The 22962-nt window shown below is 49.9% G+C and overlaps 2 protein-coding genes across 3 annotated transcripts in view; one reads left to right on the forward strand and one right to left on the reverse strand.

The window, feature by feature from the left end:
- Positions 1 to 2268: 2268 nt before the first annotated feature.
- Positions 2269 to 13511, forward strand: R3HCC1 (R3H domain and coiled-coil containing 1). 2 transcript variants are annotated; one of them, XM_072027280.1, is made up of 9 exons: positions 2269 to 2314; positions 5584 to 5713; positions 6408 to 6545; positions 6794 to 8006; positions 8741 to 8913; positions 10157 to 10227; positions 11032 to 11127; positions 11409 to 11481; positions 12891 to 13127. In XM_072027280.1, the coding sequence occupies exons 1-9, from the start codon at positions 2284 to 2286 to the stop codon at positions 12925 to 12927; spliced, it is 1962 nt and encodes a 653-aa protein (XP_071883381.1). In that variant the 5' UTR covers positions 2269 to 2283; the 3' UTR covers positions 12928 to 13127. The 2 variants fall into 2 exon arrangements, with proteins under 2 accessions (XP_071883381.1, XP_071883380.1); XM_072027279.1 differs by lacking the exon at positions 11409 to 11481 and having other exon boundaries at positions 12891 to 13511.
- Positions 11546 to 22962, reverse strand: part of LOXL2 (lysyl oxidase like 2) — a 43896-nt gene continuing 32479 nt past the window's right edge. Inside the window, exons 9-14 of the mRNA XM_038166826.2 lie at positions 21610 to 21775; positions 21169 to 21412; positions 18252 to 18367; positions 17610 to 17746; positions 16765 to 16876; positions 11546 to 15322 (exon numbers count right to left, since the gene is read on the reverse strand). Of these exons, the coding sequence (XP_038022754.1) occupies positions 15243 to 15322; positions 16765 to 16876; positions 17610 to 17746; positions 18252 to 18367; positions 21169 to 21412; positions 21610 to 21775 (855 nt within the window). The 3' untranslated portion in view covers positions 11546 to 15242. The remainder of the gene's footprint in view (positions 15323 to 16764; positions 16877 to 17609; positions 17747 to 18251; positions 18368 to 21168; positions 21413 to 21609; positions 21776 to 22962) is intronic.

Raw genomic sequence — 22962 nt, forward strand, 5'->3', positions numbered from 1 at the left:
TGGCCCCTGAAGCAGGGCCAGCCTCTCTCTAAGCTGGGACATGTACAGCTGAGGGCAGTCTGGGATGAACAAGGAGCACGTTTTAGCCCCAGGATACTGGACCATTTGCTGGGGGCCTTTGGTAACGAGGGTGTCTGAGCCCTTCAGCCTCGAGAGGACAAACTGGGAGCAAAAACATTGCAGATTTGGCTTCATCCCTGTGCCACATCTTCCATCAGTCATGCCCCCTTCCTTTTCACAGTCTGCTTCTGCCCCCTTTCACTTTGTTCTCCCTCTAATTCCCTTCCTCCCCCATTTCATTAAGGATCCTTCCTGCCTTGCTGTCTCATTTCAATAATAATGGCTTCTTCAGAAGCGCTCCTTGCTCACCTGTACTCTTTAATTAGCCTCTCCTGTGCACCTTGGAGCTTGTGTCTGGCTTGCTCGGGGTAGAAATGGCAAGCGAGCAGCCCCAGCATTTCACTGTCGACTGTGACACGAGTGATTTTGGGAGCGTGTTTTGATCGGTGCTCGCTTAAACACTGCGGCAGCGAGCAGCACACCCGTGTCGCCTCGACTCCGAGACATCTTTAGCTCTCTGGCACAGCAGAAGAGCCTCCCCCCCGCTCCCTGCAAACATTAACAAAGAGAAAAATCAGCAAGTGATAATTATAGAGGAACGGTAATTATTAAATAGAGCCCAATTATCGTCAAGTTTCAGCATAATCGGTGTGGGAGGGGAGCAGAGCTTGCCGTACTTCCAAGGTCGATGCTCGGATTTCTCTGTGGAAGTGCTGATAAACCTCAGCTTCATTTGTAGCTGGTTCCCTGCATAGCAGCAAAGGTCTAAACCTGAGACAGTCTTGGGGCTTTTCAGCTCTGAGAGGACAGGGCAGCCTAACTTACAGAAGGAATTGTTCTCAGATGATGTTGTCTAGTGTTTTTTAGGAGGCCCAACGTGAATGACTTCATGTGGACGTTACTGCAGGACACGCGGTGATTTCTCCACTAAAAGCTGGGTTGTAGCACGTGTGTTGTGCTTTATTTGGGACTACATGTAATACCCAGCCAGTGAAGGTACTGTCCTGGTCTCCCTGCTTTGGAACAATTTAATAAGATCATCTTATCGTGAGGTGCTGGGCTTTAATCCATGACTTTATGTAAAGAGATTGGAGAAAATCTAGTGCTTCAGTGTACCTCGGGTATCTACGATGAGCTGCAGGGTAAACCTGCAAAAGAAACACAACAGAGACGGTGATGTGAACCTCTGATAGAGGTGGGGCTTCTTTTTTGTATGGTTACTGTCTGCTTTTAACTAGTGTGGAGTTTGGGAGTGCTGCAGGAGACCCCTTGTTCCTCTCAATCCCCTGCTCCAGCCGGCTGGGGCTCTCTCCTACCGAGGGTGCAGTGCCCCAGCTCCCTCTGACTCCACCTGCTACGTGCCAGGGCTGTTTCCTTCCTGGCATCTGCACCAGAAGATCCAAGGTGGTGACACTGAGCTAAACCAAAAGCTTCCAGGCTGTGGAACAGGCCTCTGCACATCGGGGAAATGGGTAACAGCTCCAAAAAGTTGTGTGACTTGGGCTTTGTTTGGCAAAAAGCATGCTTTGTCTAACTTTGCTTCAGAAGGGGCTTCTTTATTTTGCTGCCACGGAGATGGGGCAGAGAGCAGATGCTTCTCATCCTCTGGCACCTCAACCACAGCCTTAGGAAACCTGACTTGTGCAAGTCTCAGGTCAGCTGGGATAACACAGTTTTTGGTGCTGCCTCGCACCTGGGTGAGGGCAAATTGGGCACCTCCTGATCCAGAAACTCTTCTCCCTCTGCAATCACTCAGCCTTTCATAGCTGCACACCACCAGGGCTGTGCCTTGCGGTGCTTTTCCAGCTCCTGAGGTTTGCTAGCACCAGGAGCGAAGCGCAGTGCTGTGAGGGACAGGAGTGAGGAAAGAGGAGATGCTGCAGGTCGAGGGGAAAAAGAGAAAAAGCACCAGGGTCCAGTGACACAGGGACAGGAGGCACCGAGGCAGAACGTGAGCTAAGGCTCATTTCTCGGAGAAGAAAGCCAGACCACTAGCCTGAATTATTCCCAAGTGTCATCACCTTGCTTGTTCTCACGTCATCTGCTGGCCTGGAACACAGCCCTTTGAGGTGAGGTGGGAAGCTCTTCTTATTTAGTGTCTCCGACAGTCCTTGGAAGCCCAGACCTGTTTGGTTTTCCACCGATTGCTTTCTGCTTCTCTGAATTTTGCCCCACAGTTCCGCTGGGAAGCATCCTCCTCCTTCCACCCTGAGGTTGTGCAGCATGCTGCTACATCCCTGGCTGTATTTCAGAGGTGGGTGAAATGAATTCCTACCCGGGGCTGGTCCCGGAGCAGAAACTGGGGGTCAGGACTTCTGTGTGCTGTTGTAAGCACTGCTCCCGTCCTGCCCTGTAATCCCAGGTAAGTCATTTGGGTTTTTGGAGCTCTGGTTTTGCCATGGGTGGGATGAGAGCAGCAGAGCTGGCTCGCCCTGCAGACAGGTTGTGAAATGGGTGCTTGTGGGGCTGTCAGGATGAGCCTGGCTGTCACTGCTGAGCAGTCTAGGTAGGAGTAAAATGAATAAATAGGTGCTCTAGTCTAATGCAAGCTGGATTGTAGGATAAGATAACAAACTGGTGACTTCAGTACTCTGAGTGCCCCAATTTGCTGCTGCAGCAGCTGCTGTGGAGGTACCAGGGCCCCAACATTATCTCATTTGGTGCCTGATTATATGCAAAGAGACATCATTAACCAGGGAGAGGTGTCCAGGTCCCATCAGACGCAATTCAAGTGTCCAAAGGCACTCAGTAAACCTGGGCACATTGGGGCTAAGGGAGAAGGAATGTAAAAATCTCAATTTAAATGGAAATTGGGGGCTGCACCCCAGAGAGAAGGCACGCACAGCAGCTGGCAGCCTTCTCTGAGAGCTCAGGCAAGTGCAGGGCAGATGGACCAGCATGTTTTGGGGAGGAAAGGTCTGTTGTCCATCTCTGCTCGGGGGTAAATACCAGAGGGGTGCAAGGGGAAACCTCACCCTGCATCGAGGGCTCGGCATCCCAGGCTGGCTCTCACCTCTCAAACCCAGGCTAGGAATCATGCCGCCCTGCTTGTGTCCACCTGGGCTAGAAAGGATGCTCTGAGGCTGGGAAAAGGGCACCGTCCTGCTCTGTGCAGTCACAAAATCAAGCACATTTTATTGCAAAGGCCTGGGGCAGGCAGGAATTAAGCGTGCAGGTGGTGGCTGCGGTTGCTGCAGGAGCCTGTCTGGGTGGGTATTGTGGGGCAGGGGATGCTGCTGTCCTCAAAGTGATTTTTTTCAGGTTTAGGAGGAATGGATTTAGCAGAGAAGGGGATGATAGTGCAGGGATGGGGAACGGGGGGATGCTGGTTTATGTTGCTGCCTTGCTTGGCTTTGCTTCCAAACATCAGCTGCTCCTCATCAGGCAGAGGCCAGAGCAGGCTGCAGGTGAGAGGCAGGACGAGGAGCTCAGGGTGTTGGAAGGAGCCTGGCAGAAGCCTCTTGTGCAATCACAGGCCTGGCTTTGCCAATCTATATGGTAATTCTGGGCAATCAGCTGAGGGGGAGAGGAGGAGACATTAACCCTGAGAGGAGGATTTTGTGATGCCAAGGCAAGCCTGTTACGGGGTGTGGAGCATCTACAGGAGCTCTGGTGTGGCTCTTTACTGCTCCCCCCAAAATAAATGAGGAAAATCAGTTACTTTGAGCATATCACTAACGAATTGTGTGTTTCGTTTTCATCCACCTCTCTCCCATGCTGACCAGCAGCGATTTCTCAGCAGGGAGCAGGCAGTGCCCCTCTCTGCTCCTGCCCGGAGCAGCAGGGATGCTTTCAGTGACCTGGGGGGCCGATGACACCCCAGGGAGACACCAAATACTGCCCTGAGCTGGCCAAGGAGAGCCTTGCTGCTCTTCTGTGCAGCAGTTCTTGAAACCCTTCCTCCTGCTGCCTGCGGAAAATGGTTTCCCTAACATTTACGCATCTTCATAGCCCTTCTCTGGCCAATAATATCACATCTTTTCTGGCTCATCTTCAGCTTGCTGTCAACCACAACCCCCAGGTCCCTCTCTGTGGGGCTGCTCTCCAGCCTTTCATCCCCTACTCCGTACGTAGAGCCAGGGTTTGGGCTTAGGGCTCCAAGGATGGCGAAGGACCTAGAGGGGAGGACATATGAGGAGCAGCTGAGGTGACTTTATTCAGCCTGGAAAAGAGGAGGCTGAGGAGAGGCCTCATGGCAACCTACCGCCTCCTCATGAGGGGGAACGGAGGGGCAGGTGCTGAACTTTTCCCTCTGGGGACAGTGACAGGACCTGAGGGAACATCATGGGGCTGGGACGGGGAGGTTCAGGCTGGAAGAGGTCTTTCAGTGAGCGGGTGGTCACACACTGGGACAGGCTCCCTGGGGATGTAGTCACAGCACCATGCCTGTGGGACTTTAAATAGCATTTGGGCTGTGCCTTTAGCCGTATACTCTGAACTTTGGGGTAAAACCGCGTGGAACTAGGACTTGGCGACCTTTGCGATCCCCTCCCACCTCAGGATATTCCACAATTCCCTCATATTTCCACCGTTTCCCCACCCAGGAGCGGGACACTGGACCCCTAAACCCCTTTAGGGCCTTAAAGGGCTTCCTTGGCCCCCCTTTCCCCTCACGGAGCCCCCGCCCCGCTCCCCCCGGGCCCGGGGGCGGTGCTGCCCGGCGGGAGGAGCCGGGGCCGGGGCCGGGCGCAGGCGCCGCACCGGGAAGCGGCGGTCGGCCGGGCCTGGCGGTAGGGGAGGCGCGGGGAGGCCCGGCCGGGGGTCCGGGGAGCCCCCCTTTGGGCTGTGTGAGGGGAAAAAAGGGGTGTGGGGAGGGAATGGGGGTGCCCGGGGGTGAAGGGAAGGGGGTAGGGGGGTGGTCGGGGGCGTGCGGGGAAGGTTTGGGGAGTAGCGGGGTGCTGGGGGTGTGCAGGGAAGGTTTGGGGCACTGGGGGTGTGGAGGAAAGGTTTAGGGTATAATTGGGTGTTAGGGGTCTAGAGGGAAGGTTTGGGAAGTAGTGGGGAGCTGGGGGTGCAGGGGGAAGATTTGGGGTGTAACTGGGTGCTGGGGGTCCAGAGGGAAGGTTTGGGGTGCAGTGGGGCTCTGGGGCTATGGAGGGAAGGTTTGGGGCACAGGGGGTGTGGAGGGAAGGTTTAGGGTGCTGAGGGTGCAGGGGGAAGGTTTGGGGTTTAGCTGGGTGCTGAGGGTCTGGAGGGAAGGTTTGGGGTATAGGAGGGTCCTGGGGCTCTAGAGGGAAGGTTTGGGGTGCTGGGAGTGCAGGGGGAAGGTTTGGGGTGTAACTGGGTGCTGGGGGTCTGGAGGGAAGGTTTGGGGCACTGGGGGAGTGGAGGGAAGGGGTTGGGTGTAGTGGGGTGCTGGGGGTGCAGAGGGAAAGGTTGGGGTGCAGGGGGTGTGGAGGGAAGGTTTGGGGTACTGGGGGTGCAGAGGGAAGGTTTGGGGTGTGGTGGGGTGCACATGGTATGGGGGTGCGCAGAAATGGCAGTGGGTGCAGGGGGTCCCCATGCGTCCCTGTCCCTCCCCAGGCCTCCCATCCGCTGCCACCCTGGCGCTGCGCTGCATGGATGGCGTTTTCCTCTCGCCCAACGAGGATGACTTCGTGGGCAGGATCGCGGAGGAGCTGGAGCACTTCATGCTCCAGGGGCAGCACCACAGGTAGGGGCGCTTGGCATCTTGGGGTCTCGCTTGCTGCGAGACCTTTCTGCTTTGAATCATTCCTCCGGGCTGTGAAAGCAGCAGCTGGGTTTGCGTGGCAGCCTTTGGGAGCTGCAAGATCTGCCTGGACGTGGAGCTCGGGGCTTCCCCATGGGACAAGAGCCAGCTTGGAGTTTCTGCCTTGCCTGCTTTGCCTTTAAGGTGCCTTCGAGCAGAATTATTTTGGACGCTGGTGGCGTTTACACCAGCCCCAGTCTGGCTGGGCTCGCTGTAGTCAGCCTGGCGGAGTTATAATTAATAGTTTTGTAATCAAATAGTTCAGTTCCCCGCTCTGCTGAGGGCTTCCTGTGCAGCAGATCCTCCCTCAGCAGCGACCTCGTCGCCTTGTGTTTGCTGCGTCATTTTTCTTCGTCCAGGCTGGCTTTAAACTGGGTCTCCTTCCTGATCCAGTGACCTGTGAAACCCTTGAGAAGTCCCCCCAAAAAAGGGGTTCAGGAAGGAGCAGGGGAGGAAATTCTTAGTTCAGCTATCCCACTGGCTTGTAATGACCTTAAATACTAATTTTATAACTTTTAAATGTTTGTTAGAGAGTGCAGTTATAAAATAAATTACAGTTAAGTAAATTTATTGCTGCATCCCTGTCCTTTTTCTTCCTGCAAGCTGCTGATGCCCTCGACCCCTCTGTCTTTTCCAGGGTGCTCCTGTTCCCTCCTCTGTCCAGTCGCCTCCGGTACCTGATCCACAGGACCGTGGAAAATGTGGATTTGCTGAGCAGCTTTTCGGTTGGAGAAGGATGGAGGAGGAGGACGGTCATCTGCCACTCAGCCATAAGGTACTGGGCGGTGGATGTGACAGCAATTTCTCTGGCCGTGAGGTTTTTATTCCAGCTTCGACGCCTGAAACTTGCACGGTGCTTCTCAGCAAAGAGGAGGGTGTCCTATTAATAGCATCTTTTGGTCACTAGGGAAGTGGAAGCTCTTTTTTTTCCCCCGTCTGCAGACTTTTATGTGCAGATCCGATCATTTTCCTGCTTTCTCTCTTTTTTACTTGGGCTCCTCATGCCTCTTCTCTTGCTCCTAGGCTGCCTGGTGAAACCGGCGACCAAAACCCCAGCGCCAACACACCGAGACCTCACCGACCTCCCCAGCCCTGGGGCCGCGGCGGTGGCAGGGGGGGTGCCAGGCTTCGGCACGGTGGGGACAGGCACGATGACACGTCTCGAGCTTGCGTGGGGTCTGGCAGGATTAAAAGACCGCCCCGAAAGAAGCCGGATAAAGCCCTATACGTCCCCAAAGCGATGCGCAAGAAGACAGAATGGGGGGAGCACGAGAGCTCGGTGGCGGCTGGCACCGAATCGGGTGTGGATGCGGCACGAGAAGGGGAGATCTGCCCTGAGGCTGCAGCTGGGGACACCCAGGATGGGCTGGGTAAGCCTGAAGGTGGCCCTGAGTCCAGCACAGCAGCCAGTGGTGTCTCCTTGGCTATTGACAAGCAACAAGACCCTGGAGAAGAGAGTGTTTCAGGAAAAAGTAACGACGATGCAAACGATGACCATCCTCCGTGCCGTGCGGATGTCCCCTTGTTAGAAAATAATAATTTCTCTGGGCAGGAAAGTCAGGATAAAGACTGTTCCGATTCCCTTCCTTCCATACACAACGAAAACCGAGCTGAAGCAGAAGAGCAAGAGCAGAGCCGTGACGACGCTGTCGTAGCAGAAGGTAGCAAGACCCTGTGCCACGCTCCAGACCAAAAGGGCCAGGGTGCCGGAGTGGTGGAGAGCAGCACAAATTCCTCCCTGTCGGGAAGCCGTGGCACTGACTCCTGCACAGACCTGCCTGCAGCAGAGCCTGCTGCAACGTCGCTGGTGCTGAACGACCGAGATAAGAGCTGTGCTGATGCCAAGAGCCTGGAGAGCGGCGGAAATGTGCCACCACTGGAAGAACAGGGCAGGGACTTGTCGAGTGCTGGCGCGTCGGAGCTGGGCAAAAGTTTGTCTGAGCCTCAGGAGTGCCCCGGTGGTGCTCAGGGGGAGCAGAGCCAGCACCAGAGCCCCCCCGGAGCCCAAGATGAGTCCTTGGCTGCACCTGAGCCCATGGGTGGTGCCAAGCCATCGGGCCACGACGACCAGAAGCGCTGGGTGGAGGTGCCAGAGCACGACAAGGAGCCTTCAGGCTTGGCCAACGCGTTGTGGCGCGAGCTGCGGCTGCCTGCAGGTGATAAAGAGGAGAGCGCGGCCACCCCGGGGCGGGAGAGCAGCCTCGAGGACGACTGTTCTGCAGAGCTCCTGAAAGAGGTAGCGTTTGCCCCGGGGAATTGTTTTGAAAAAAGAAGGGTGGCTCAGGAGTTGTCCCTCAACAACAGGAGGCCAGAGCTCGTGCCGGGGCTTCACAGGTGTTTGCTGAAGCTGTTGGCAGGAGCGTGGCCTTTGGGGTGGAATTAGATTATTTTTAGGGTCCCTTTCAACCCCAACCAGTCTGTGAGATGGTTTGGAGGCACCAAGGCAAGACCCAGCAGGGTTGCTCTTTGAAATGAAATCTTTTCTGGTGGATGCCCGACTGCTCTTGGAAATGAGCTCTTGGTCCATTTTTTTGCAGCGTTTCACCCACATTTGAACCATTTGGGTGTTTCTGGACCAGGACTAAGCCAGGGCAGAGCTGAGAAGCACCGAAGGCGATGTGCAAAATGTGGCAGAGCGGCCGCAGCTGCCCTGGTGGTTGTGCAGTCCTCCCTGCTTTCACCACACGCCTCTTGGTCTTTCATGTCTTTGTTGTGATAATTTCCCACCTTCTCCCCGTAACACAGGGAAGTGGTTAGCCCAAATTGGGAACCAAATTGCTTTCTTGAGGCAGTGCAGGAGTGGTAGTAGCAGAAGCAGCTTTGTCCCGTGCTGGTCTGATCTTTGTTTTCCATAATGTGCCTTCAAAGGATCAGCTACCTGTGCCTGTTCCTACACTTAGGGAGCTTTTTTAGAAATGCAGCTTTTATAAACCACTTCGTTTTTATTTATTCATACATTTTTATTCCCAGATTGTGGGCCATTTAACTGTGAAGGACATAAGCATCGAGAAGATCAGGTTTGATTATTCCAGCTATGGAGATGCACAGCTCAACGAGGGGGATTTTGGACACGTAACTGAAATCTACGACTTCTCCCCATCGCTGAAAACGGAGCACATCTTAGAAGTCTTCTCAGATTTCCAGTAAGTACCCATCTGAGGGGTGTAAGGTGAGCAGTATCCAGACTTGAATGCACAGCAGAGTGCTAATGCTACACTGAATTTTAGTTTTGCCTTCATGCTGCCACGTCTTACACTCTCCGTCCTTTAAAGGGCATTTTCCTGCAGTTTATGCATGATTTAAAACACGCCTGGTTCTTCAGGGCTTTGTCAGGCATGTTGTTGCCTACGTGCAGGCTTATTCCTTCTGCTCCAGCTTCAGCGAGGAGCCTTCATGTGCTTCGTAGGAGCCTCTCTGCTATTGCATCCCAGTGCCTGAGTTGAAATTACATGCTTACATAAGTGTTTGGGAAAAAAAAAAGGGCCCAATCCTGCTGGTGGAGATAAGATTTATTATGTCAATACAGGGAACAAACAGTATTGTGCCTGAGAGGGTGACATTGGATTAGCAGCAGGATCGGGGCAAAGTTCAGCCCTGTCTTAGTGGTAAATGGTGCTCGGTGCAGCTCTGAATTAGTGTTGCTTCTGCTGTGGAGCTCAGGCGTGGTGTGTGCAATCTCCCTGTCTGCCACCTTCCCTCCTGATACACCTGATGGATTAGCTGTGAGCGCTTCACCTCCACGCGTCCCTCTAAATCGAACAGCGTTATTTACATTCTTAATAAGCTGCTGTCTGTTGTGTGTGTTTTCTCTCGTATATTTTTTTCCACTTGCTCTGACAGTGAAACTGAGCTGAAAATTGACAGATCTAATTTGAGCAGTCAATTGTATTTGTATTTCCTGTGCTGGGGGAAACATCTTTGAAGTCCCTGCTCCCCAGCTCACATTTTCCGCTGACACGTTATTAGATTTTTTTTGCTTTGGTCTCTTGCTCCTAAGCTTTGTAAACCACGTTTATAAATCACTTGCTGTTCCTTGTAAGTGACTGAGCAACCAGGTAGTGTTTGTAAAGCATTGTGCAAATGACAATATTTATGTGTTGCAAGACGCTCCCTGAAATGGAGGTTGATTTTTGGCCAAGAGCTTCTTTAGGTGGAAGAAGAGCATTTTTGGGGGCAGCTGACTGTGGCCTTGACAGGGACACATTTAATTTTCATCTGTTCCTTCCTTTCCCTTCTTGTAAAATGAATATAATGCTTTTGACAAGCACCAGCTGGCTATGGGTGACAATACTAAGTAATCTTCATAACTTGAGGAGGATGATGAGTTTTACTGTGGCTTTTATTTTCCCTATTAGTGAATATTCTTCTATTGTCTTTTCATTTTAGCGAGAGTGGCTTCAAAATTCAGTGGGTCGACGATACGCACGCCCTGGGAATCTTCTCCAGCCTGTCTGCAGGTAAGGGTGCCCTCACTCCTGGCTGCAGCTGAGGATCCTGCAGAGCCCCTGGGTTTTCACAGCTCTTGCACTAGGGCCTGTCCTGACACAGCAGTTTGCAGTGGTGCTTCACATGCTCGGGCCAGAATTAGTGATGGTTCATCGTGTCTTTCTTCCTGCACACCTCAAACTTGAAACGCTTTTAAGCCTTGGCATCACTGTGTGCTGTGTGGAAACTCTGCTTGGCAAGATCAGCAGGTTTTTAATTGGCTTGGGTAATAGGCAGGACACCTTTTGTATGGTGCATTGCTAGAGCTTACTCTGTTCTGCCACGTCAGTTTTTCTGCCAAAGCTAGGCAAAATTCCTGCACGTGTGCAGCAAAGGGTGCTCGTGTCCTTTTGGGGACCCTGTGAGCACAATGGCATGGGGTTGGCCACCAAGCCTCCTAGCAAAGTGACTTTTTTGGGGTGCAAAAGCTCCAAGCTCAGATCATGCCTATGCCAAGAGAAGTTTCCATCCAGCAGCATATGGAGTCTGAACACTTGTGCTCTTGGGCTGTAGTCTAATCATCAGAGGTGTCTTTAAAATTTCTTTCTATTTTCTTGGGACTCTTCCTGTGCAAGGAAAGTGTGGTGTAAGCCTGAGGTGATCAGGCTGAATTCAGTTGTTTTAGTGTGAGTCTTGAGATAACTCACTAGCTGGTGAAGCTCAACGTATGGAGTGTTGTTACAACATGTATTGATTTTTATGTTATGATTAAAGCCACCGCAATTTAGCCTGCTAAGCTGAGCAATCTTTGTTCTTTTAATCTTTGTTCTTTTAAGCATCTCAAGCCCTGGGGCGGCGTTATCCTTCTTTAAAGATCCGACCACTGATCCATGCAACAAGGCAGTCTAAAATTAAGGCACTTCAGCGACCAAGTAAGATGATCTATTTTTAACTTTTGTTTCTCTCTTTGCCTGTCTTCTGTATCCTGGGTGGTGTCATGATGACAAGTTAAATGGGGAAATACCTATTAAGTACCAATATTCCTTTAAAAAATTTTTTTAATAGCTTTATTGGCAATGGCAGGCCAGCAAGCTGTTGCGTAGAGTTCTCAGTAACAGCCTGCTGCTGCATTCTTACACTATTTTCATCCAACCTGTTATCACTGGGATGTTAAAACTTACTGCGTCAGTAATGCTGGTTTTTGCTCTGACAGCCAAAATAACTGCAGCAGGCATGAATGGAGGCACAGGTGAATGTGAACATGTCAAATGCCATAGGCTTGCCCAGTAAGTTTTTCTGCCCTCTTACTCTGCACAATTAAAGACAATAAATAGACAAAACTGATAGCAATTACGTTTTGTGGTTGGCATAATTTTATTCGGTATCAGGTGAAGACAAAATTGTTAAGCTTAGCCATTAACATTGTTTATTTGTTTTATTGCCTTTTAAAATCATATTGTAATCAGTTATACTTGCCACAGTAAAGAAATGCCATGAATCTTGTAGCAGTAGAGACGTTGCTGAACATACAACTATGCTGTTAGTGCTCCAGTACATTGCAGTTGAAACAGATTTCAGTATGAATGATTTAAAGGGACACTGTCACAGTTAGAAGTTCCTGAGTTTTTAAGACTGCTAGATTTTGTAGTTTTTAAGACTGCTAGATTTGAATGAAATGCCAAAGAATTAGGTTTGCTTTCACACTCTCCGCTTCATCTGCTTTCATTCACGCTCACTGCCTGATTCTCTTTGCTGTAGCCTATTGCCACGCTTCTGAATCAGGTTATAAACTCCTTCTGGGGAACTTTGTATTCAGTTTCAATAGCAATTTCTTCCAAATTTTCTTAATTAGCTGACAGTGTCTCTTTTTTTTAAAAAAAAGAGCTTATTTTCCAAGCTGTGGATGCTCTGAGCCTGACCCTTTTCCTTTAAGCTGCTGATGGGCTGCCTTTATTAATAAAAAATCTGAAAAAGCAAGCAAAGCCCACATTGCTAACTGGATAATAAATTTGCAAACACTTGCTGATAAATGATTAGATAATTGCCAAATGCAGACTATTTTGGACTTGGTAGAGTTTTGGTATATTGCTTTCTTGTAAGATGAAACTGTAGCAAGCCAGATGCTTACCAGAAACTGGAGGTTCTTGGTCACTCCTGGCCAAAGGGCTTTCCAAAAGCATCTGATACATTTAGCTATTATTTTTTTTTAAATGCAGATATTTTTTTCTGTTGCTGCTTTCTGAGGATTTAGGCTGTTGTCTTTGATTAGTTGAAATTGCGATCAGACTTTTCTCTCTGTGGATAAATTGGTCGGACTGTGTGCCTTCATTTTGTTCTCAGAGATGGGACTGGCTGAATTTTGCCAGGAGTTACGAAGCTGTTCCTGAAAGCTCATGGGGAACAAATCTCTCTACCACTGCAGAAGTGGCCTGGAGTTTCAACATATCCAAATATCTTTTGAATTGGCATTATTGCACCTTACCTGAAAAATCTTAAGTACAAAATTTGGAGGCACAGCTTTCTAAAAGAAAAGGCAAAATACTCTGCAGGGGTACGATGATTTGCTCATACTCCTGGGCTATTTCTGTAAAAGACCTAAGAAAATAGAACTCAGCCCTTCTGTCTCACAGTCCTGCGGTGTAGCCACGAGACTGAATAAGCTCCAACTGAATCCTTTTCACCCCTTTTTACCTAGAACTCCTTCAGGCTGCAAAAGAGAGACCCCAAACTGACACAGCGGTGGCGAGGAGGCTGGTGACCCGGGCTTTGGGACTGAAGCACAAGCAGCAGCAGTGCAGCTCAGGCACCGAAGGGCTCCTGCCAGAAAGCTTGGACCAGGAGGAATAAACCATCTCAGCTAAAAAAAAAAAAAAAAGATGTGTAGATGAGCACAGCTGTGATATTAAACTGCATGCAGAACAGTGAGTTACCACAGGGATGTTCTCTTATGGATTTAGCACCGGTTTTGTCTTTATGAAGTTGGGAAGGGAAAAAGTTTACTCTTAATGAGATGTTGAGCTCAAGAGCCAGGCCCAGTGGGCTTTGCAGTTAGCTCTTCACATCCTGCCCTGCTCTGTTTCAAAGCATCTGTCGCTCACTGGGGGCACTTGCAGAAAAAAGTAAGGCTGCTAACAGAAAAGCCTACCTTATTCATTTTTAGAGTGCACCAGGGTGAGCAAATTGTATCTTGTTGGCCAAAATTGAGCTGTAACAGAGCAGAGCATCTGCAGGAGTCAAAAAAAAATCTGTTCAATGTTTACCTTGTTGTAATGTTATTGTTAAAATATCCCACAATACTGACAAGCATTGAATGCAAGTGAGTTTCGGGTTTTTTTCTTCTTACTTATATTGTTTAAAAGAGCCTGACTTGCTTTGTTGCACTGTTAGCAAGCAAAGTTGTTATCCACTGATGAGGAAAAGAAAACCAGAACTTGACAGTTGCTTGATTTGCACAGAGCCTGGTGTTGAGGGATAACGTGAGACACCTTGTTGTGATAGCAGCAGCAGCAACAGAGCATCCAACACAGCTCAGACTCTGCTTTAGCTACACAGTCCTGGATCTTGAGAACAAATTAGAGCTTTCCAACTTACAGTAGGCTAAAAACCTTTGCTAGATGTCACCATCTGGGTCACTGGATAAAGGACAGAAATATTCTGACAGGCATTAGCAAAAGACTTCTGCATTCTTTAAGCCTCACAACATCCCTGTGAGGTAGGCTGTGGAGAGCGCGAGACAGATACAGATGTTTTCAACCCCCCCATGGACCAAAATGGTCAGTTACAATTATTGAGTTAATTTTAGCTGCTTGTAGAAGTCTTCTGTACAAACACAGAGGGATAAAAAAAAACAAAACTTGAGTACTAGGAATTGTGACCAAGGCCCTAAACTTTCCTGGAGTAGAAACACACAAATAGGATTTAGGAAAAAATAAAACATTTTTTTTCTGGGTAAAACGTTTTTATTCAAGTAGCTGTGTCTGAAAAGCTGTAGCAACGTGTCCTCAAACAAACAGAGGAACACTCTTAGCACCATTATGAATTTACCAACTGTAAAAATCCTTTGAAAGACAACTTACACAGGCGGTCTGTGACAGCATAGGTCCAGATCCCCGATGATGAAAAGCCATGAAGTTACCTCTGTAACGTACAGTGATGATAAAAATGCCTTAACTAAACTCATCTTTTAAAGAAGAGATGGAGTGAATATCCAGCTTAAAAGGTACTACTTAGGTGTACGTAGAAGCGGTGGGGTGAATAGCTTACTGTGTAATGGAAATTCACAATCCAGTGGACTCATCATCAGGAGATCTGCCAAGTCTTCGAGGTGTTTCAGTGGCGGTGTAGCTTCGTGGAGCTCTGATGCATTTGTAGAAAACAGTTCTGCATTAGCTGCTCCGTTCAAGAGATTGTGCTGGGAGTTGATTGTTGAACACAAAAGAGTTTTGACTGCAGTATTAAATTACGCTTTAGACTGTTCTGCTCAGAAAAAAGCTTCATTTTTTTTTTCTTTCCTGCATTTCCTTGCTAAAATGGAGTAAACACACGGTGGTGCTGAGGATTAGCTGCGTTCGAGAAGCAGCGTCACAAACGGAGGCGTTTGCATCAACGGTGCGTTCAAGCTTGAGTCAAAGAGCTTAAAAATACCAAGAAAACGATCGGTAAAGACAGATTTAGGCTGTTGGAACCCAAACAAAGGCAAACTGTGCTCGCTGCAGCCTGGACCTACGTCTATGAATAAAGGTGGCGCTGCAAAGTGGAGGGAGAAGTCTTGATGGAGTAGGTTGGGATGGTGAAGATAGGGAGCCCCGTAGAGTTCAAAAGCCTGCTCCTAACTACCTCAAGTCGTAGGGATTGGAATTACAAGAGACACACGGTGGTCCAAGCACCTAAATTGGGAAGGAAGGCATCTTTAGGAAATAATTTACCTTGCTGATTTAGAGTTTGATTGTTTGCTTGATTCTCTTTTTTTGTGTGTGCAGTGGTTAGGGAAATCACCGAAGCAGGAAGCCTCGCTTCTTTAAATAGTGGGGGGGGAGGCGATGCTGGTTTATCGGGTGGACACCTTGTTATTTGTGAGTCCGCTGAAGTGATCAAACTTTTGTTCCGTTTCGTCACTGAAGGAGCCACCTGGGGGGTGACAGAAAGAACACGGCATGAAGCAGGAGGTAGCAAAGGAAGCTTGCAACCAGCACGAGGCAGGGAACACATCGGGGTTGCGCGTAATCCGTGTAAGATGCTGTAAAATTGAAGGGCTAAGCAAGATCTAGAAGAGGAGGGTTTCCATGGGCTAAATTATTTAAGCATTAATTAAATATTGCCCTAATTGGAACAACCAGGAGTCCCCAGGAGTGCTGGGTCTAATCTTTAACACCTTGAGGAGACCAGACTACAAACCATCCTCAATTTTACTGCTAACCTTGGTTGTTTAACGACGTTACTTACACGATGACTAGCAGGACCTGTGGGATGGTCTCTTCCTCGAGGCTGATGGTGAGTGGGTTCTGTTTACTCTGTTCTTAAATAGGGCCGTGCCCTTACTTTTGCTAGCTGAGAGACAATAAAAGCCTAAACGCATTTATTTTTAAGCAGAAATATTTTCAAGCTCAGCTGGAGAGCTCATCTAACACTTAAGTGCCTGTTCATCCGACTGAAGTGGGTTTGGCTTTTCTGAACTAGGTCACAAGCTGTAGTATGACACATGAGATGAGTATTTTCTTCAGAAAAGCAACAAACTAATGAGGGAAAAAAAAAATCAGGAAAAATATTCCTTCAAGAACTTCAGCCAGCTCTGGATATTGTCTTCACCGTAGGCTTTACTTGGAAGTTGACAGGCAGTTGCTATTAATTTGCTTTCTGTGTTAAAAGACAGAGTTCTGCCTTACCCTGCAACTTGATTCCCTTTTTAAATGGACCTGACAATTGACTGTTGAAGCAAAAACAAATTTAAGCTTGCTTGGCTTTGATATTTCCAAGCCTTAAAAATTCCAGATGATATTTTATGTGCATTCAAAAAAAAAAAATAAATTAATAATGCAGCTGTTCTCCCTCGGACCAACGTGACAGCAGAGCGTTTTCATTTCTGGCTCGAGTGGATGGCTCTCACTGCCCTGTTTCACATATCACCCTCCTTGTTTGCTTTTCAAGAAAAGAGCAGCTTTGGGGTCTTAAGAGGTCAGTCCCAGGCTGGTAATAATTCAGTTTAGGAAGGAATTTGTAGGTATTTGCCCGGACCCACTCGAGCACTCTGAACAACTTTTCAGATTGCACTCCTCCTGCCTGACAGCCTCTAGGGGGGAGCGGGAAATGCTCCTTCCCCTGCAGAAGAGGCGCAGCTGGAACATCTGCTATCACTGCTCCACCAAGCCCAAAAAAGAGGGATTTCTCCTAGATCTTGGTCAGGAAGCTCTCTGCCCCGTGTTGTGCTCGCTGCCCCGGTAATGAGCACAAAACAAACCATTCCCCTGCTCAACCAACCGTGGCAGTGGTACCAGGGTCCAGCCTGGACTCGACAGCTCATCTTATCGAGCACGTAAGTAAGCACACACCGCAGAGGGGTCAGCTCCTCTCACCTATGTGGCAGTTGTACATCCAGATGCGCTGCCCATCGTAGCGGCTCCGGCATTTCATCACGTTGTTGGAGTAATCCGACTCGGCCACTTCGTAGTTTGGGTTGATGACAACCTGGGGAGCGAGGGAGAAACAGCATGAAGCTACCTGAAGAGGGGCTGGACTCGAGGTGGAGTCAGCTTTTTCACTACAGCATCATTTTTTTTAATTTTGTTTTAGGAAAAAAAAGTAACTCTCTTTTCCAAAGCAGCCAGAAAATGCTTGATTAAACCCAGATCAAGCTCACACCTTCCCCCGTGCACCAAAATACACCCTCAAACACCTTCTCCACATTTCACACGAGAGCAGGGGAGACAAAAATAATTCCCTTCGCTCCTCTACAGTTTAAGTGGCTGTTTTTAGAGCCGAAGAATTCCCCCAATTGCACAAAACCGACTGTAGGCAGCCGCAACTTCTTATGCAAACTCCGTGATTTAATTCCCCAAGCGAAGCGAGCATTGCTTACAAACAGCTCAGAGGCTTGGTACGAGACAAGAGTGGGATGCAACGTGGTGGTAGCATGTGGGTTGTGTAGGATATCAACATGAGCTGCACCTGGATTCATTAGGGCTTATCTCGAAGCTGTGGTCATCATCCCTGACTTTTTAATCGGGTTTAATATGGGATCTGGTAAATTTGCTGTTCTGTTAGCTAATTCTTTAGCCATTCTGGGAATACAATCACTATAACCAGTCGTTCATAGTGTTGTAGATGTATAAACCACCCAGGTAGGTACATTCCTGACATCCCCAATGGATAAGGTAAGGGCAATGGCAGTGTCTCCAACCCTTTTCCCCCCCCCATGTACCTGGAAGAGGTAGTCACCCGGCGGGACGTCGGTGATATCGATCCACTGGCAGTCGATGTCATGTCGGTACACGTCCCAGCATCCGACCGTGATCCCTTGTTCACCAAAATTGGCACATTCGTACTGTTTTTGCACATCTAAAGGAGGAGAGGAGTTAAAACCACGCAGTGTTGGATTCACAGACCATGTTAGATGAAGGGCTGGTTGCTCTCCAGCTCCCATAGCCAGCGATAAGCTTTGGGCACGATATTTTGGATGAGACAACGCAGTATTACCTCGCTTAAAGTCCTCTACTGAAATACATGGACTAGTTAAACGCCTGGGAGGAGTTTCCACCTTTCCTGTGTTAGCACCCAGGGGCAAGTCTTGGAGTTTCGTGCTTTTTGGGAATCAAACCACGCACACTGAGGGGTCCAGAGCAGCTCAGAATAAATATGTAAGAAGCTGAGGTCTGGAAACCTCGACATACAGGGGGTCTGTTGGGATGCTCTTAAACCCACAGAGACCATTATTCCACCCAAACACATCCTCAGGACTGGTTTCCAGGTCCTGTCAAACCCTGCTCAGGAATTTCCTAGCATCTTTGAGTCCTGTAACGTGTACGGGGACAGCAGAGAGCACGAGGGGCACTGGCAAACACACCTGCTTCACACTCCGTGTCTTCCAGACAGAAACTGGCCTTGTGTCCCTCAGCTACCTTGGTCCCATTGAGGTTCAGGAGATCGTAGTGGGTGAAAACCTCCATGCTGTGGTAGTGCCTGCAAGACACAGACAGGGAGAGCCATCGTTAGGGCGAGCAGACACCCCTTTAATTTAATTACCACCTCTGAAGGGCTGCGCGGTGCCCCCAGCAGCGGGACAACGTGGATGGGAAGAGCCCAGCCTTTGTGCTGCTCCATCCCTCGGGCAGGAATTTCTCCTCCCACAGTGGCGTGGGAGGAAATAAATGACGATGCACAAAGTGCTGGGAACCAAAAGGTGCAACAGGAGGAGAGGGAGAGAGGAACCCCAGGCAGGAGACGTTCCCCTCGGCACGCTCCTACGTGGCACCAGCGCTCGGGCTGCCTCCAGCCTGGCTCCCAGCCCGGGGATTTGTTTATATATCAAGTGCTAAAGCTGTGCCAGGGGAGAGCCTTGCCCCAGTGGTTTATAGGGTGGGAAAAATCAAAGCCAGCAGCATCAGGTTATCATTTCTAGTGCCCTGTTGACCAAAAAAAACCTATTTCACCTGTCCCTAACAGGCTGCAAACAGAGCAGGACGTACCCAAGCTAGCAACCTGGCTATTTTTTTTTTTTTCTTTCTTATTTTTCCCCTTTTTTATTTTTAAAAAGGAACCAGAATGTAAATTTATTGGCAGAAAACGAACAACAGATGGAACCAGCTTCTCCCAGCACTCGCTTCACTCTGATCTAAACAAGGTGACAGCTGGCTTCGCGCACGCCGCGTTTCATCATTTTTAAACGGGGAAGTGTTGGTGTCAACTCAGCCGGGGCTGTGCTGCTGTCCCAAGCTGCTGTCGAACACAGCAAGGCTCAGGAGAGAGCACAGAAGCTGTGCTGTAAACCTGCAACCAGCAAAGCGGGACCACTGCAGGGTTTGGGTGGTGCTGACCTCGTAACTTTGTCCTCTTTTATTCCAAAATGCTGCTTCAGCACAAAAAAAAAATCAACCTGTGCCTAAGTGCAGTCAGTTCCTCGGGCCAGGGAGGAGGTGGAAGTGCCCAAGTAGAGCTCCACGTGGCCAGGGCTGGGAGCACAAACGTGGTCATGCTGATGTAACACGCTGAATTTGATCCCAGCCTTGGAATCGGGGAAAAAAAAAACCCACAGCACAAGCACGATGTTGGGAACAGGAGTGCAGCCACGGGTGCTGAGAGCAGAGCTGGTCCCCAAATCCTCAGGCACCAGCCTGACCCGGGAGTGAGGCAACGACACGGACCCCCGATTCAAAACCTGATGCTTATGAGTTAAATACATAAATAAATAAAAGCACAAGGCACAGCTCGTCTCCTTTCCAGCTGTAAAAATAATCACAGCATAAAAACTTACAGCCACAAGTATTGCAGCCCCGCTCTGCTCAAGTTTTTACAGAAAAAAGGGGTCAAGGATAGAAGGGAAGAAATCTTCCCTCTAGAGATTGGCTCTCTCTTCACTTTCTCCCACCTCCCCTCTAACCAAAACCAACCAAATAAATCACGACACGCCAGAAATTAATCACTTCTGAGTCCCCTGCTAGGATTTTTCCCATTTTTGTTCTGCTTCCACATCGAGAGCCTACTGAACAGAAGCTCCCAGTGATGGAGGGAGGCAAGGAGGAAAGGAGAGACCTGCAGTGGCCAAGCTGTTGACTTTGAAGCTGTCTCATTTGGCTGCCTCCCGGATAAGTTTGAGGTCTCGAGTCTGACTCAGTTTCTGAAATATGTCTGAATCATTCAGAGAGGTGTTTACATTCTGGTGTTTACAGGCTGGAAAGATTGAAGAGGGATTGAGTTCATCCCTCCTCCGTGTAAACAGAATCCAGTTCTGAGCGCACAGATGGCTCTTGGCCTCTTCCCGAGCCTTTCCCAGTCTCACCTCACTTGGGCAGCCTCTCCCCGAGAGCTCCAAGTGCCTCCTTTTTACCCAGCCTGCGACGTGCTTGAATCCCTGTGGCACCCACAAATTCCTCCAGCCCCTTCCCATCCAGAAGGGCAGGCAGACGCTGCTCTGGTCCAGGTTTCCTCCTCCCCTGCGCCTCCCCTTTCCTATTTACCTCCGGTTCTGTGCCGCTGAGGTTTTAGCTCTGCTCGTGCCTCTGAATGCAGCCGTCACAAAACCAACCTGTCTGCAAGGTAAAAGCAGCCAGCACCTGCCCCATACCACAGCCTCACCTTGCTCACACTTAGCAAAGGCTATTCAGGACTGTATTAGTTGGGAATTTATTGCTCTACATGTTTTTGGAAGGCACAAGCCTTCCCTTTTATCCCAAATTGTAGACTAATCAACCTTGTAACAAGCCATCATTCCAGAACCAAAGCAGCTGCACGGCTCAGTTCCAGCTCCCTTTCCTCTCCCTGTTTTTTTTTTTTTTGGCTGAAGCTGTCAGCGTCCCCCTGAAAAACGATGCACTTTGGGGGGGAAAGTTTACTGTTTACCAAAAAGTGCCAAAACCAAACAATCTCCCAGCTGTGCGCCATCTAAGCGGAGTCGGGACGCGTAAATAAAATAAAATGCAGAATGAGCGTGGTTTTGAGTCCCTTCCTGAGGTGATCAGACGGCTGCATCTTTCTAGATAAGTTGGGTCCAGCAGCACACGCTTTCCTTGCACAACACACGGATGCTGCCCTTGCACACGCATCTCTCCTGATGAGAGCTCTGCATCCGTCTTGTTCTCATACCACCATTTATAAATCGTGTTGCTGTGAGATTATCCCAGCTGCCCTAACACCCATCAGGCTTCTCCAGCCCCAAGCACCTCGGCCTCCCACAGTAAAACCAGTCTGGCCCAGTCCCCAGCTGCGCTCTGCCTCCTTTCCATAGGATTAGGGCACGAAGTAGGCCCCGTCCCCGCGGCACTCACCGGTGGCAGTCGTGCCAGACCCAGGCGTGGCGGCCGTTTTTGGGCCTGAAGTCGGACTGCCCGTTGTTGTGGATCTGCGAGGAGAAGCGCAGCAGGCGCCGGTAGCCGGAGGTGATGGAGGTGTTGGCGGCCGAGCTGGCCAGGCAGTTCTCCTCCAGGGCGCACTGCAGCATGAACATGGGGCGGTCCTCCAGGTAGGCCGTCTGCTCCACCAGCTCGGCATTCAGCACCAGGTCAGGGGCAGCTGGAAGGAAGGAAGGAAGATTTGAACTCACGGCCTAACTAAAAACACCCGCAGAGATCTGGGAGAGGCAGGCCCCGCACCGCGCTCAGCACCACCAGCAGCCATTTGGCACACCCGACGCATGGCACAGGCCGCCCGTTCCTCCTGTATATCCCAGGGCAATGAGCTAAAAGGAAATAAAGCCTTGAATTACTCACTCTCTGAGCAGGACACGCCAGCACCAAAGCGACCACCTCCTCTAGGGCAGGAGACATCGGCCCCGTCGTGCCGGCAGTGGGCCAGGGACATCTCCGTCCCCGAGCACTTGACCCCGCTCATGACCACGCTGTCAGCGCTGACGTCCCCGTGCCAGTACCAGGTTTCCTTGGTAAAAAGGACACAAAGAGGCATTTCACACACCGTTCAGTCATTTTTGGGGACTGCTGGGGGAATATTTGTCCCTACCTAACTTGTGTTCTCCCTCCAGGGTCACCAACGCATGAGCCCACACCATCACGGAGACAAATCTTGCCAAATGGTGCTGGTATTTGAGCCATAAAACCAGCCATAAAACTCCCACTGGAGTGAATCTAGTCATGGAGTGAGCTACTCCTATTAATTAACACTTCCAGAGTTTCAAAAAGAGAGGAAGGATTCGTTTGTTGCCTACTTTTTGGGGGATTAGGGTTCCACATGGAGCGCCGTGCTTGGTATTTGTCCAAGCAGAGGAACAGAGGCAGGAGGCTGCTGATCAGCAGTGCGCTGCCCCTGCTCCAGGCAGCATCCCCCATCTCTCACCTCGCTTCACTCCATGCTTCCTAGCTCTGATGTGGGAAAGAAAAACACAAAATAGTGGGGAAGAGATGAGGAAATACTGGGGAAGAGACGAGGAAAGTTACCTGCTAAATTCTGCAGGGACAGAACGGACTGGGAGCAGAGAAGAGTAACCTGGGGAATCAGCCCCAGCCTAAGCTGAAGGCTTGGACCGGGATTAAAACCCAGCTCAACCAGGTTCCACATACATCTGACCTGTGTAAGCACATCTCTGCCCCTGTTTCTGAGCTGCTTGAAATCTCTCCTTGTTTTCAGTCCAGCTGTAAGCTCAGTTTTCCACCCTGTTGTGCCCGTCCAGCTGATGAATTCATCCCTGGACCGTTTTAGCTCACACAGGCTGTGCCTCTGGGAGGGATGCCCAGCAATTAAACCACACCTGCCTTGTGATGCCCATGGGGGAGGGCAACAAGAGGAGGCGAAATTAATGGCCAGGGGACACACAGCCCTCGAGGGGACTGGGACTAACTGGGATGCTAACCCAGGGTCTGCATCTCCTGGCTCAGAGGGGGATTTTTGGATATTCAAACCCTGTCTGCTCCCCATCTTCATCTCCCAGGCTTACAGAATTTGTAGGAGCAACAGAAAGTTGCCAGCTGCTGGGAGAAGGGAGGGAGGGGAAAGAAGAAGACCAAAAATCCTGATTTCCATGCGTGAGCATCAAAACCAGGAGCACGTTTCCAGGAGAAGAGACCCCAGCACGGCTCCCTTGCAGCAGGCTGTGTGTTAGCCCTGCTAGC

Source organism: Anas platyrhynchos, chromosome 23 (assembly GCF_047663525.1).
Source record: "Anas platyrhynchos isolate ZD024472 breed Pekin duck chromosome 23, IASCAAS_PekinDuck_T2T, whole genome shotgun sequence".
Classification (NCBI taxonomy): domain Eukaryota; kingdom Metazoa; phylum Chordata; class Aves; order Anseriformes; family Anatidae; genus Anas; species Anas platyrhynchos.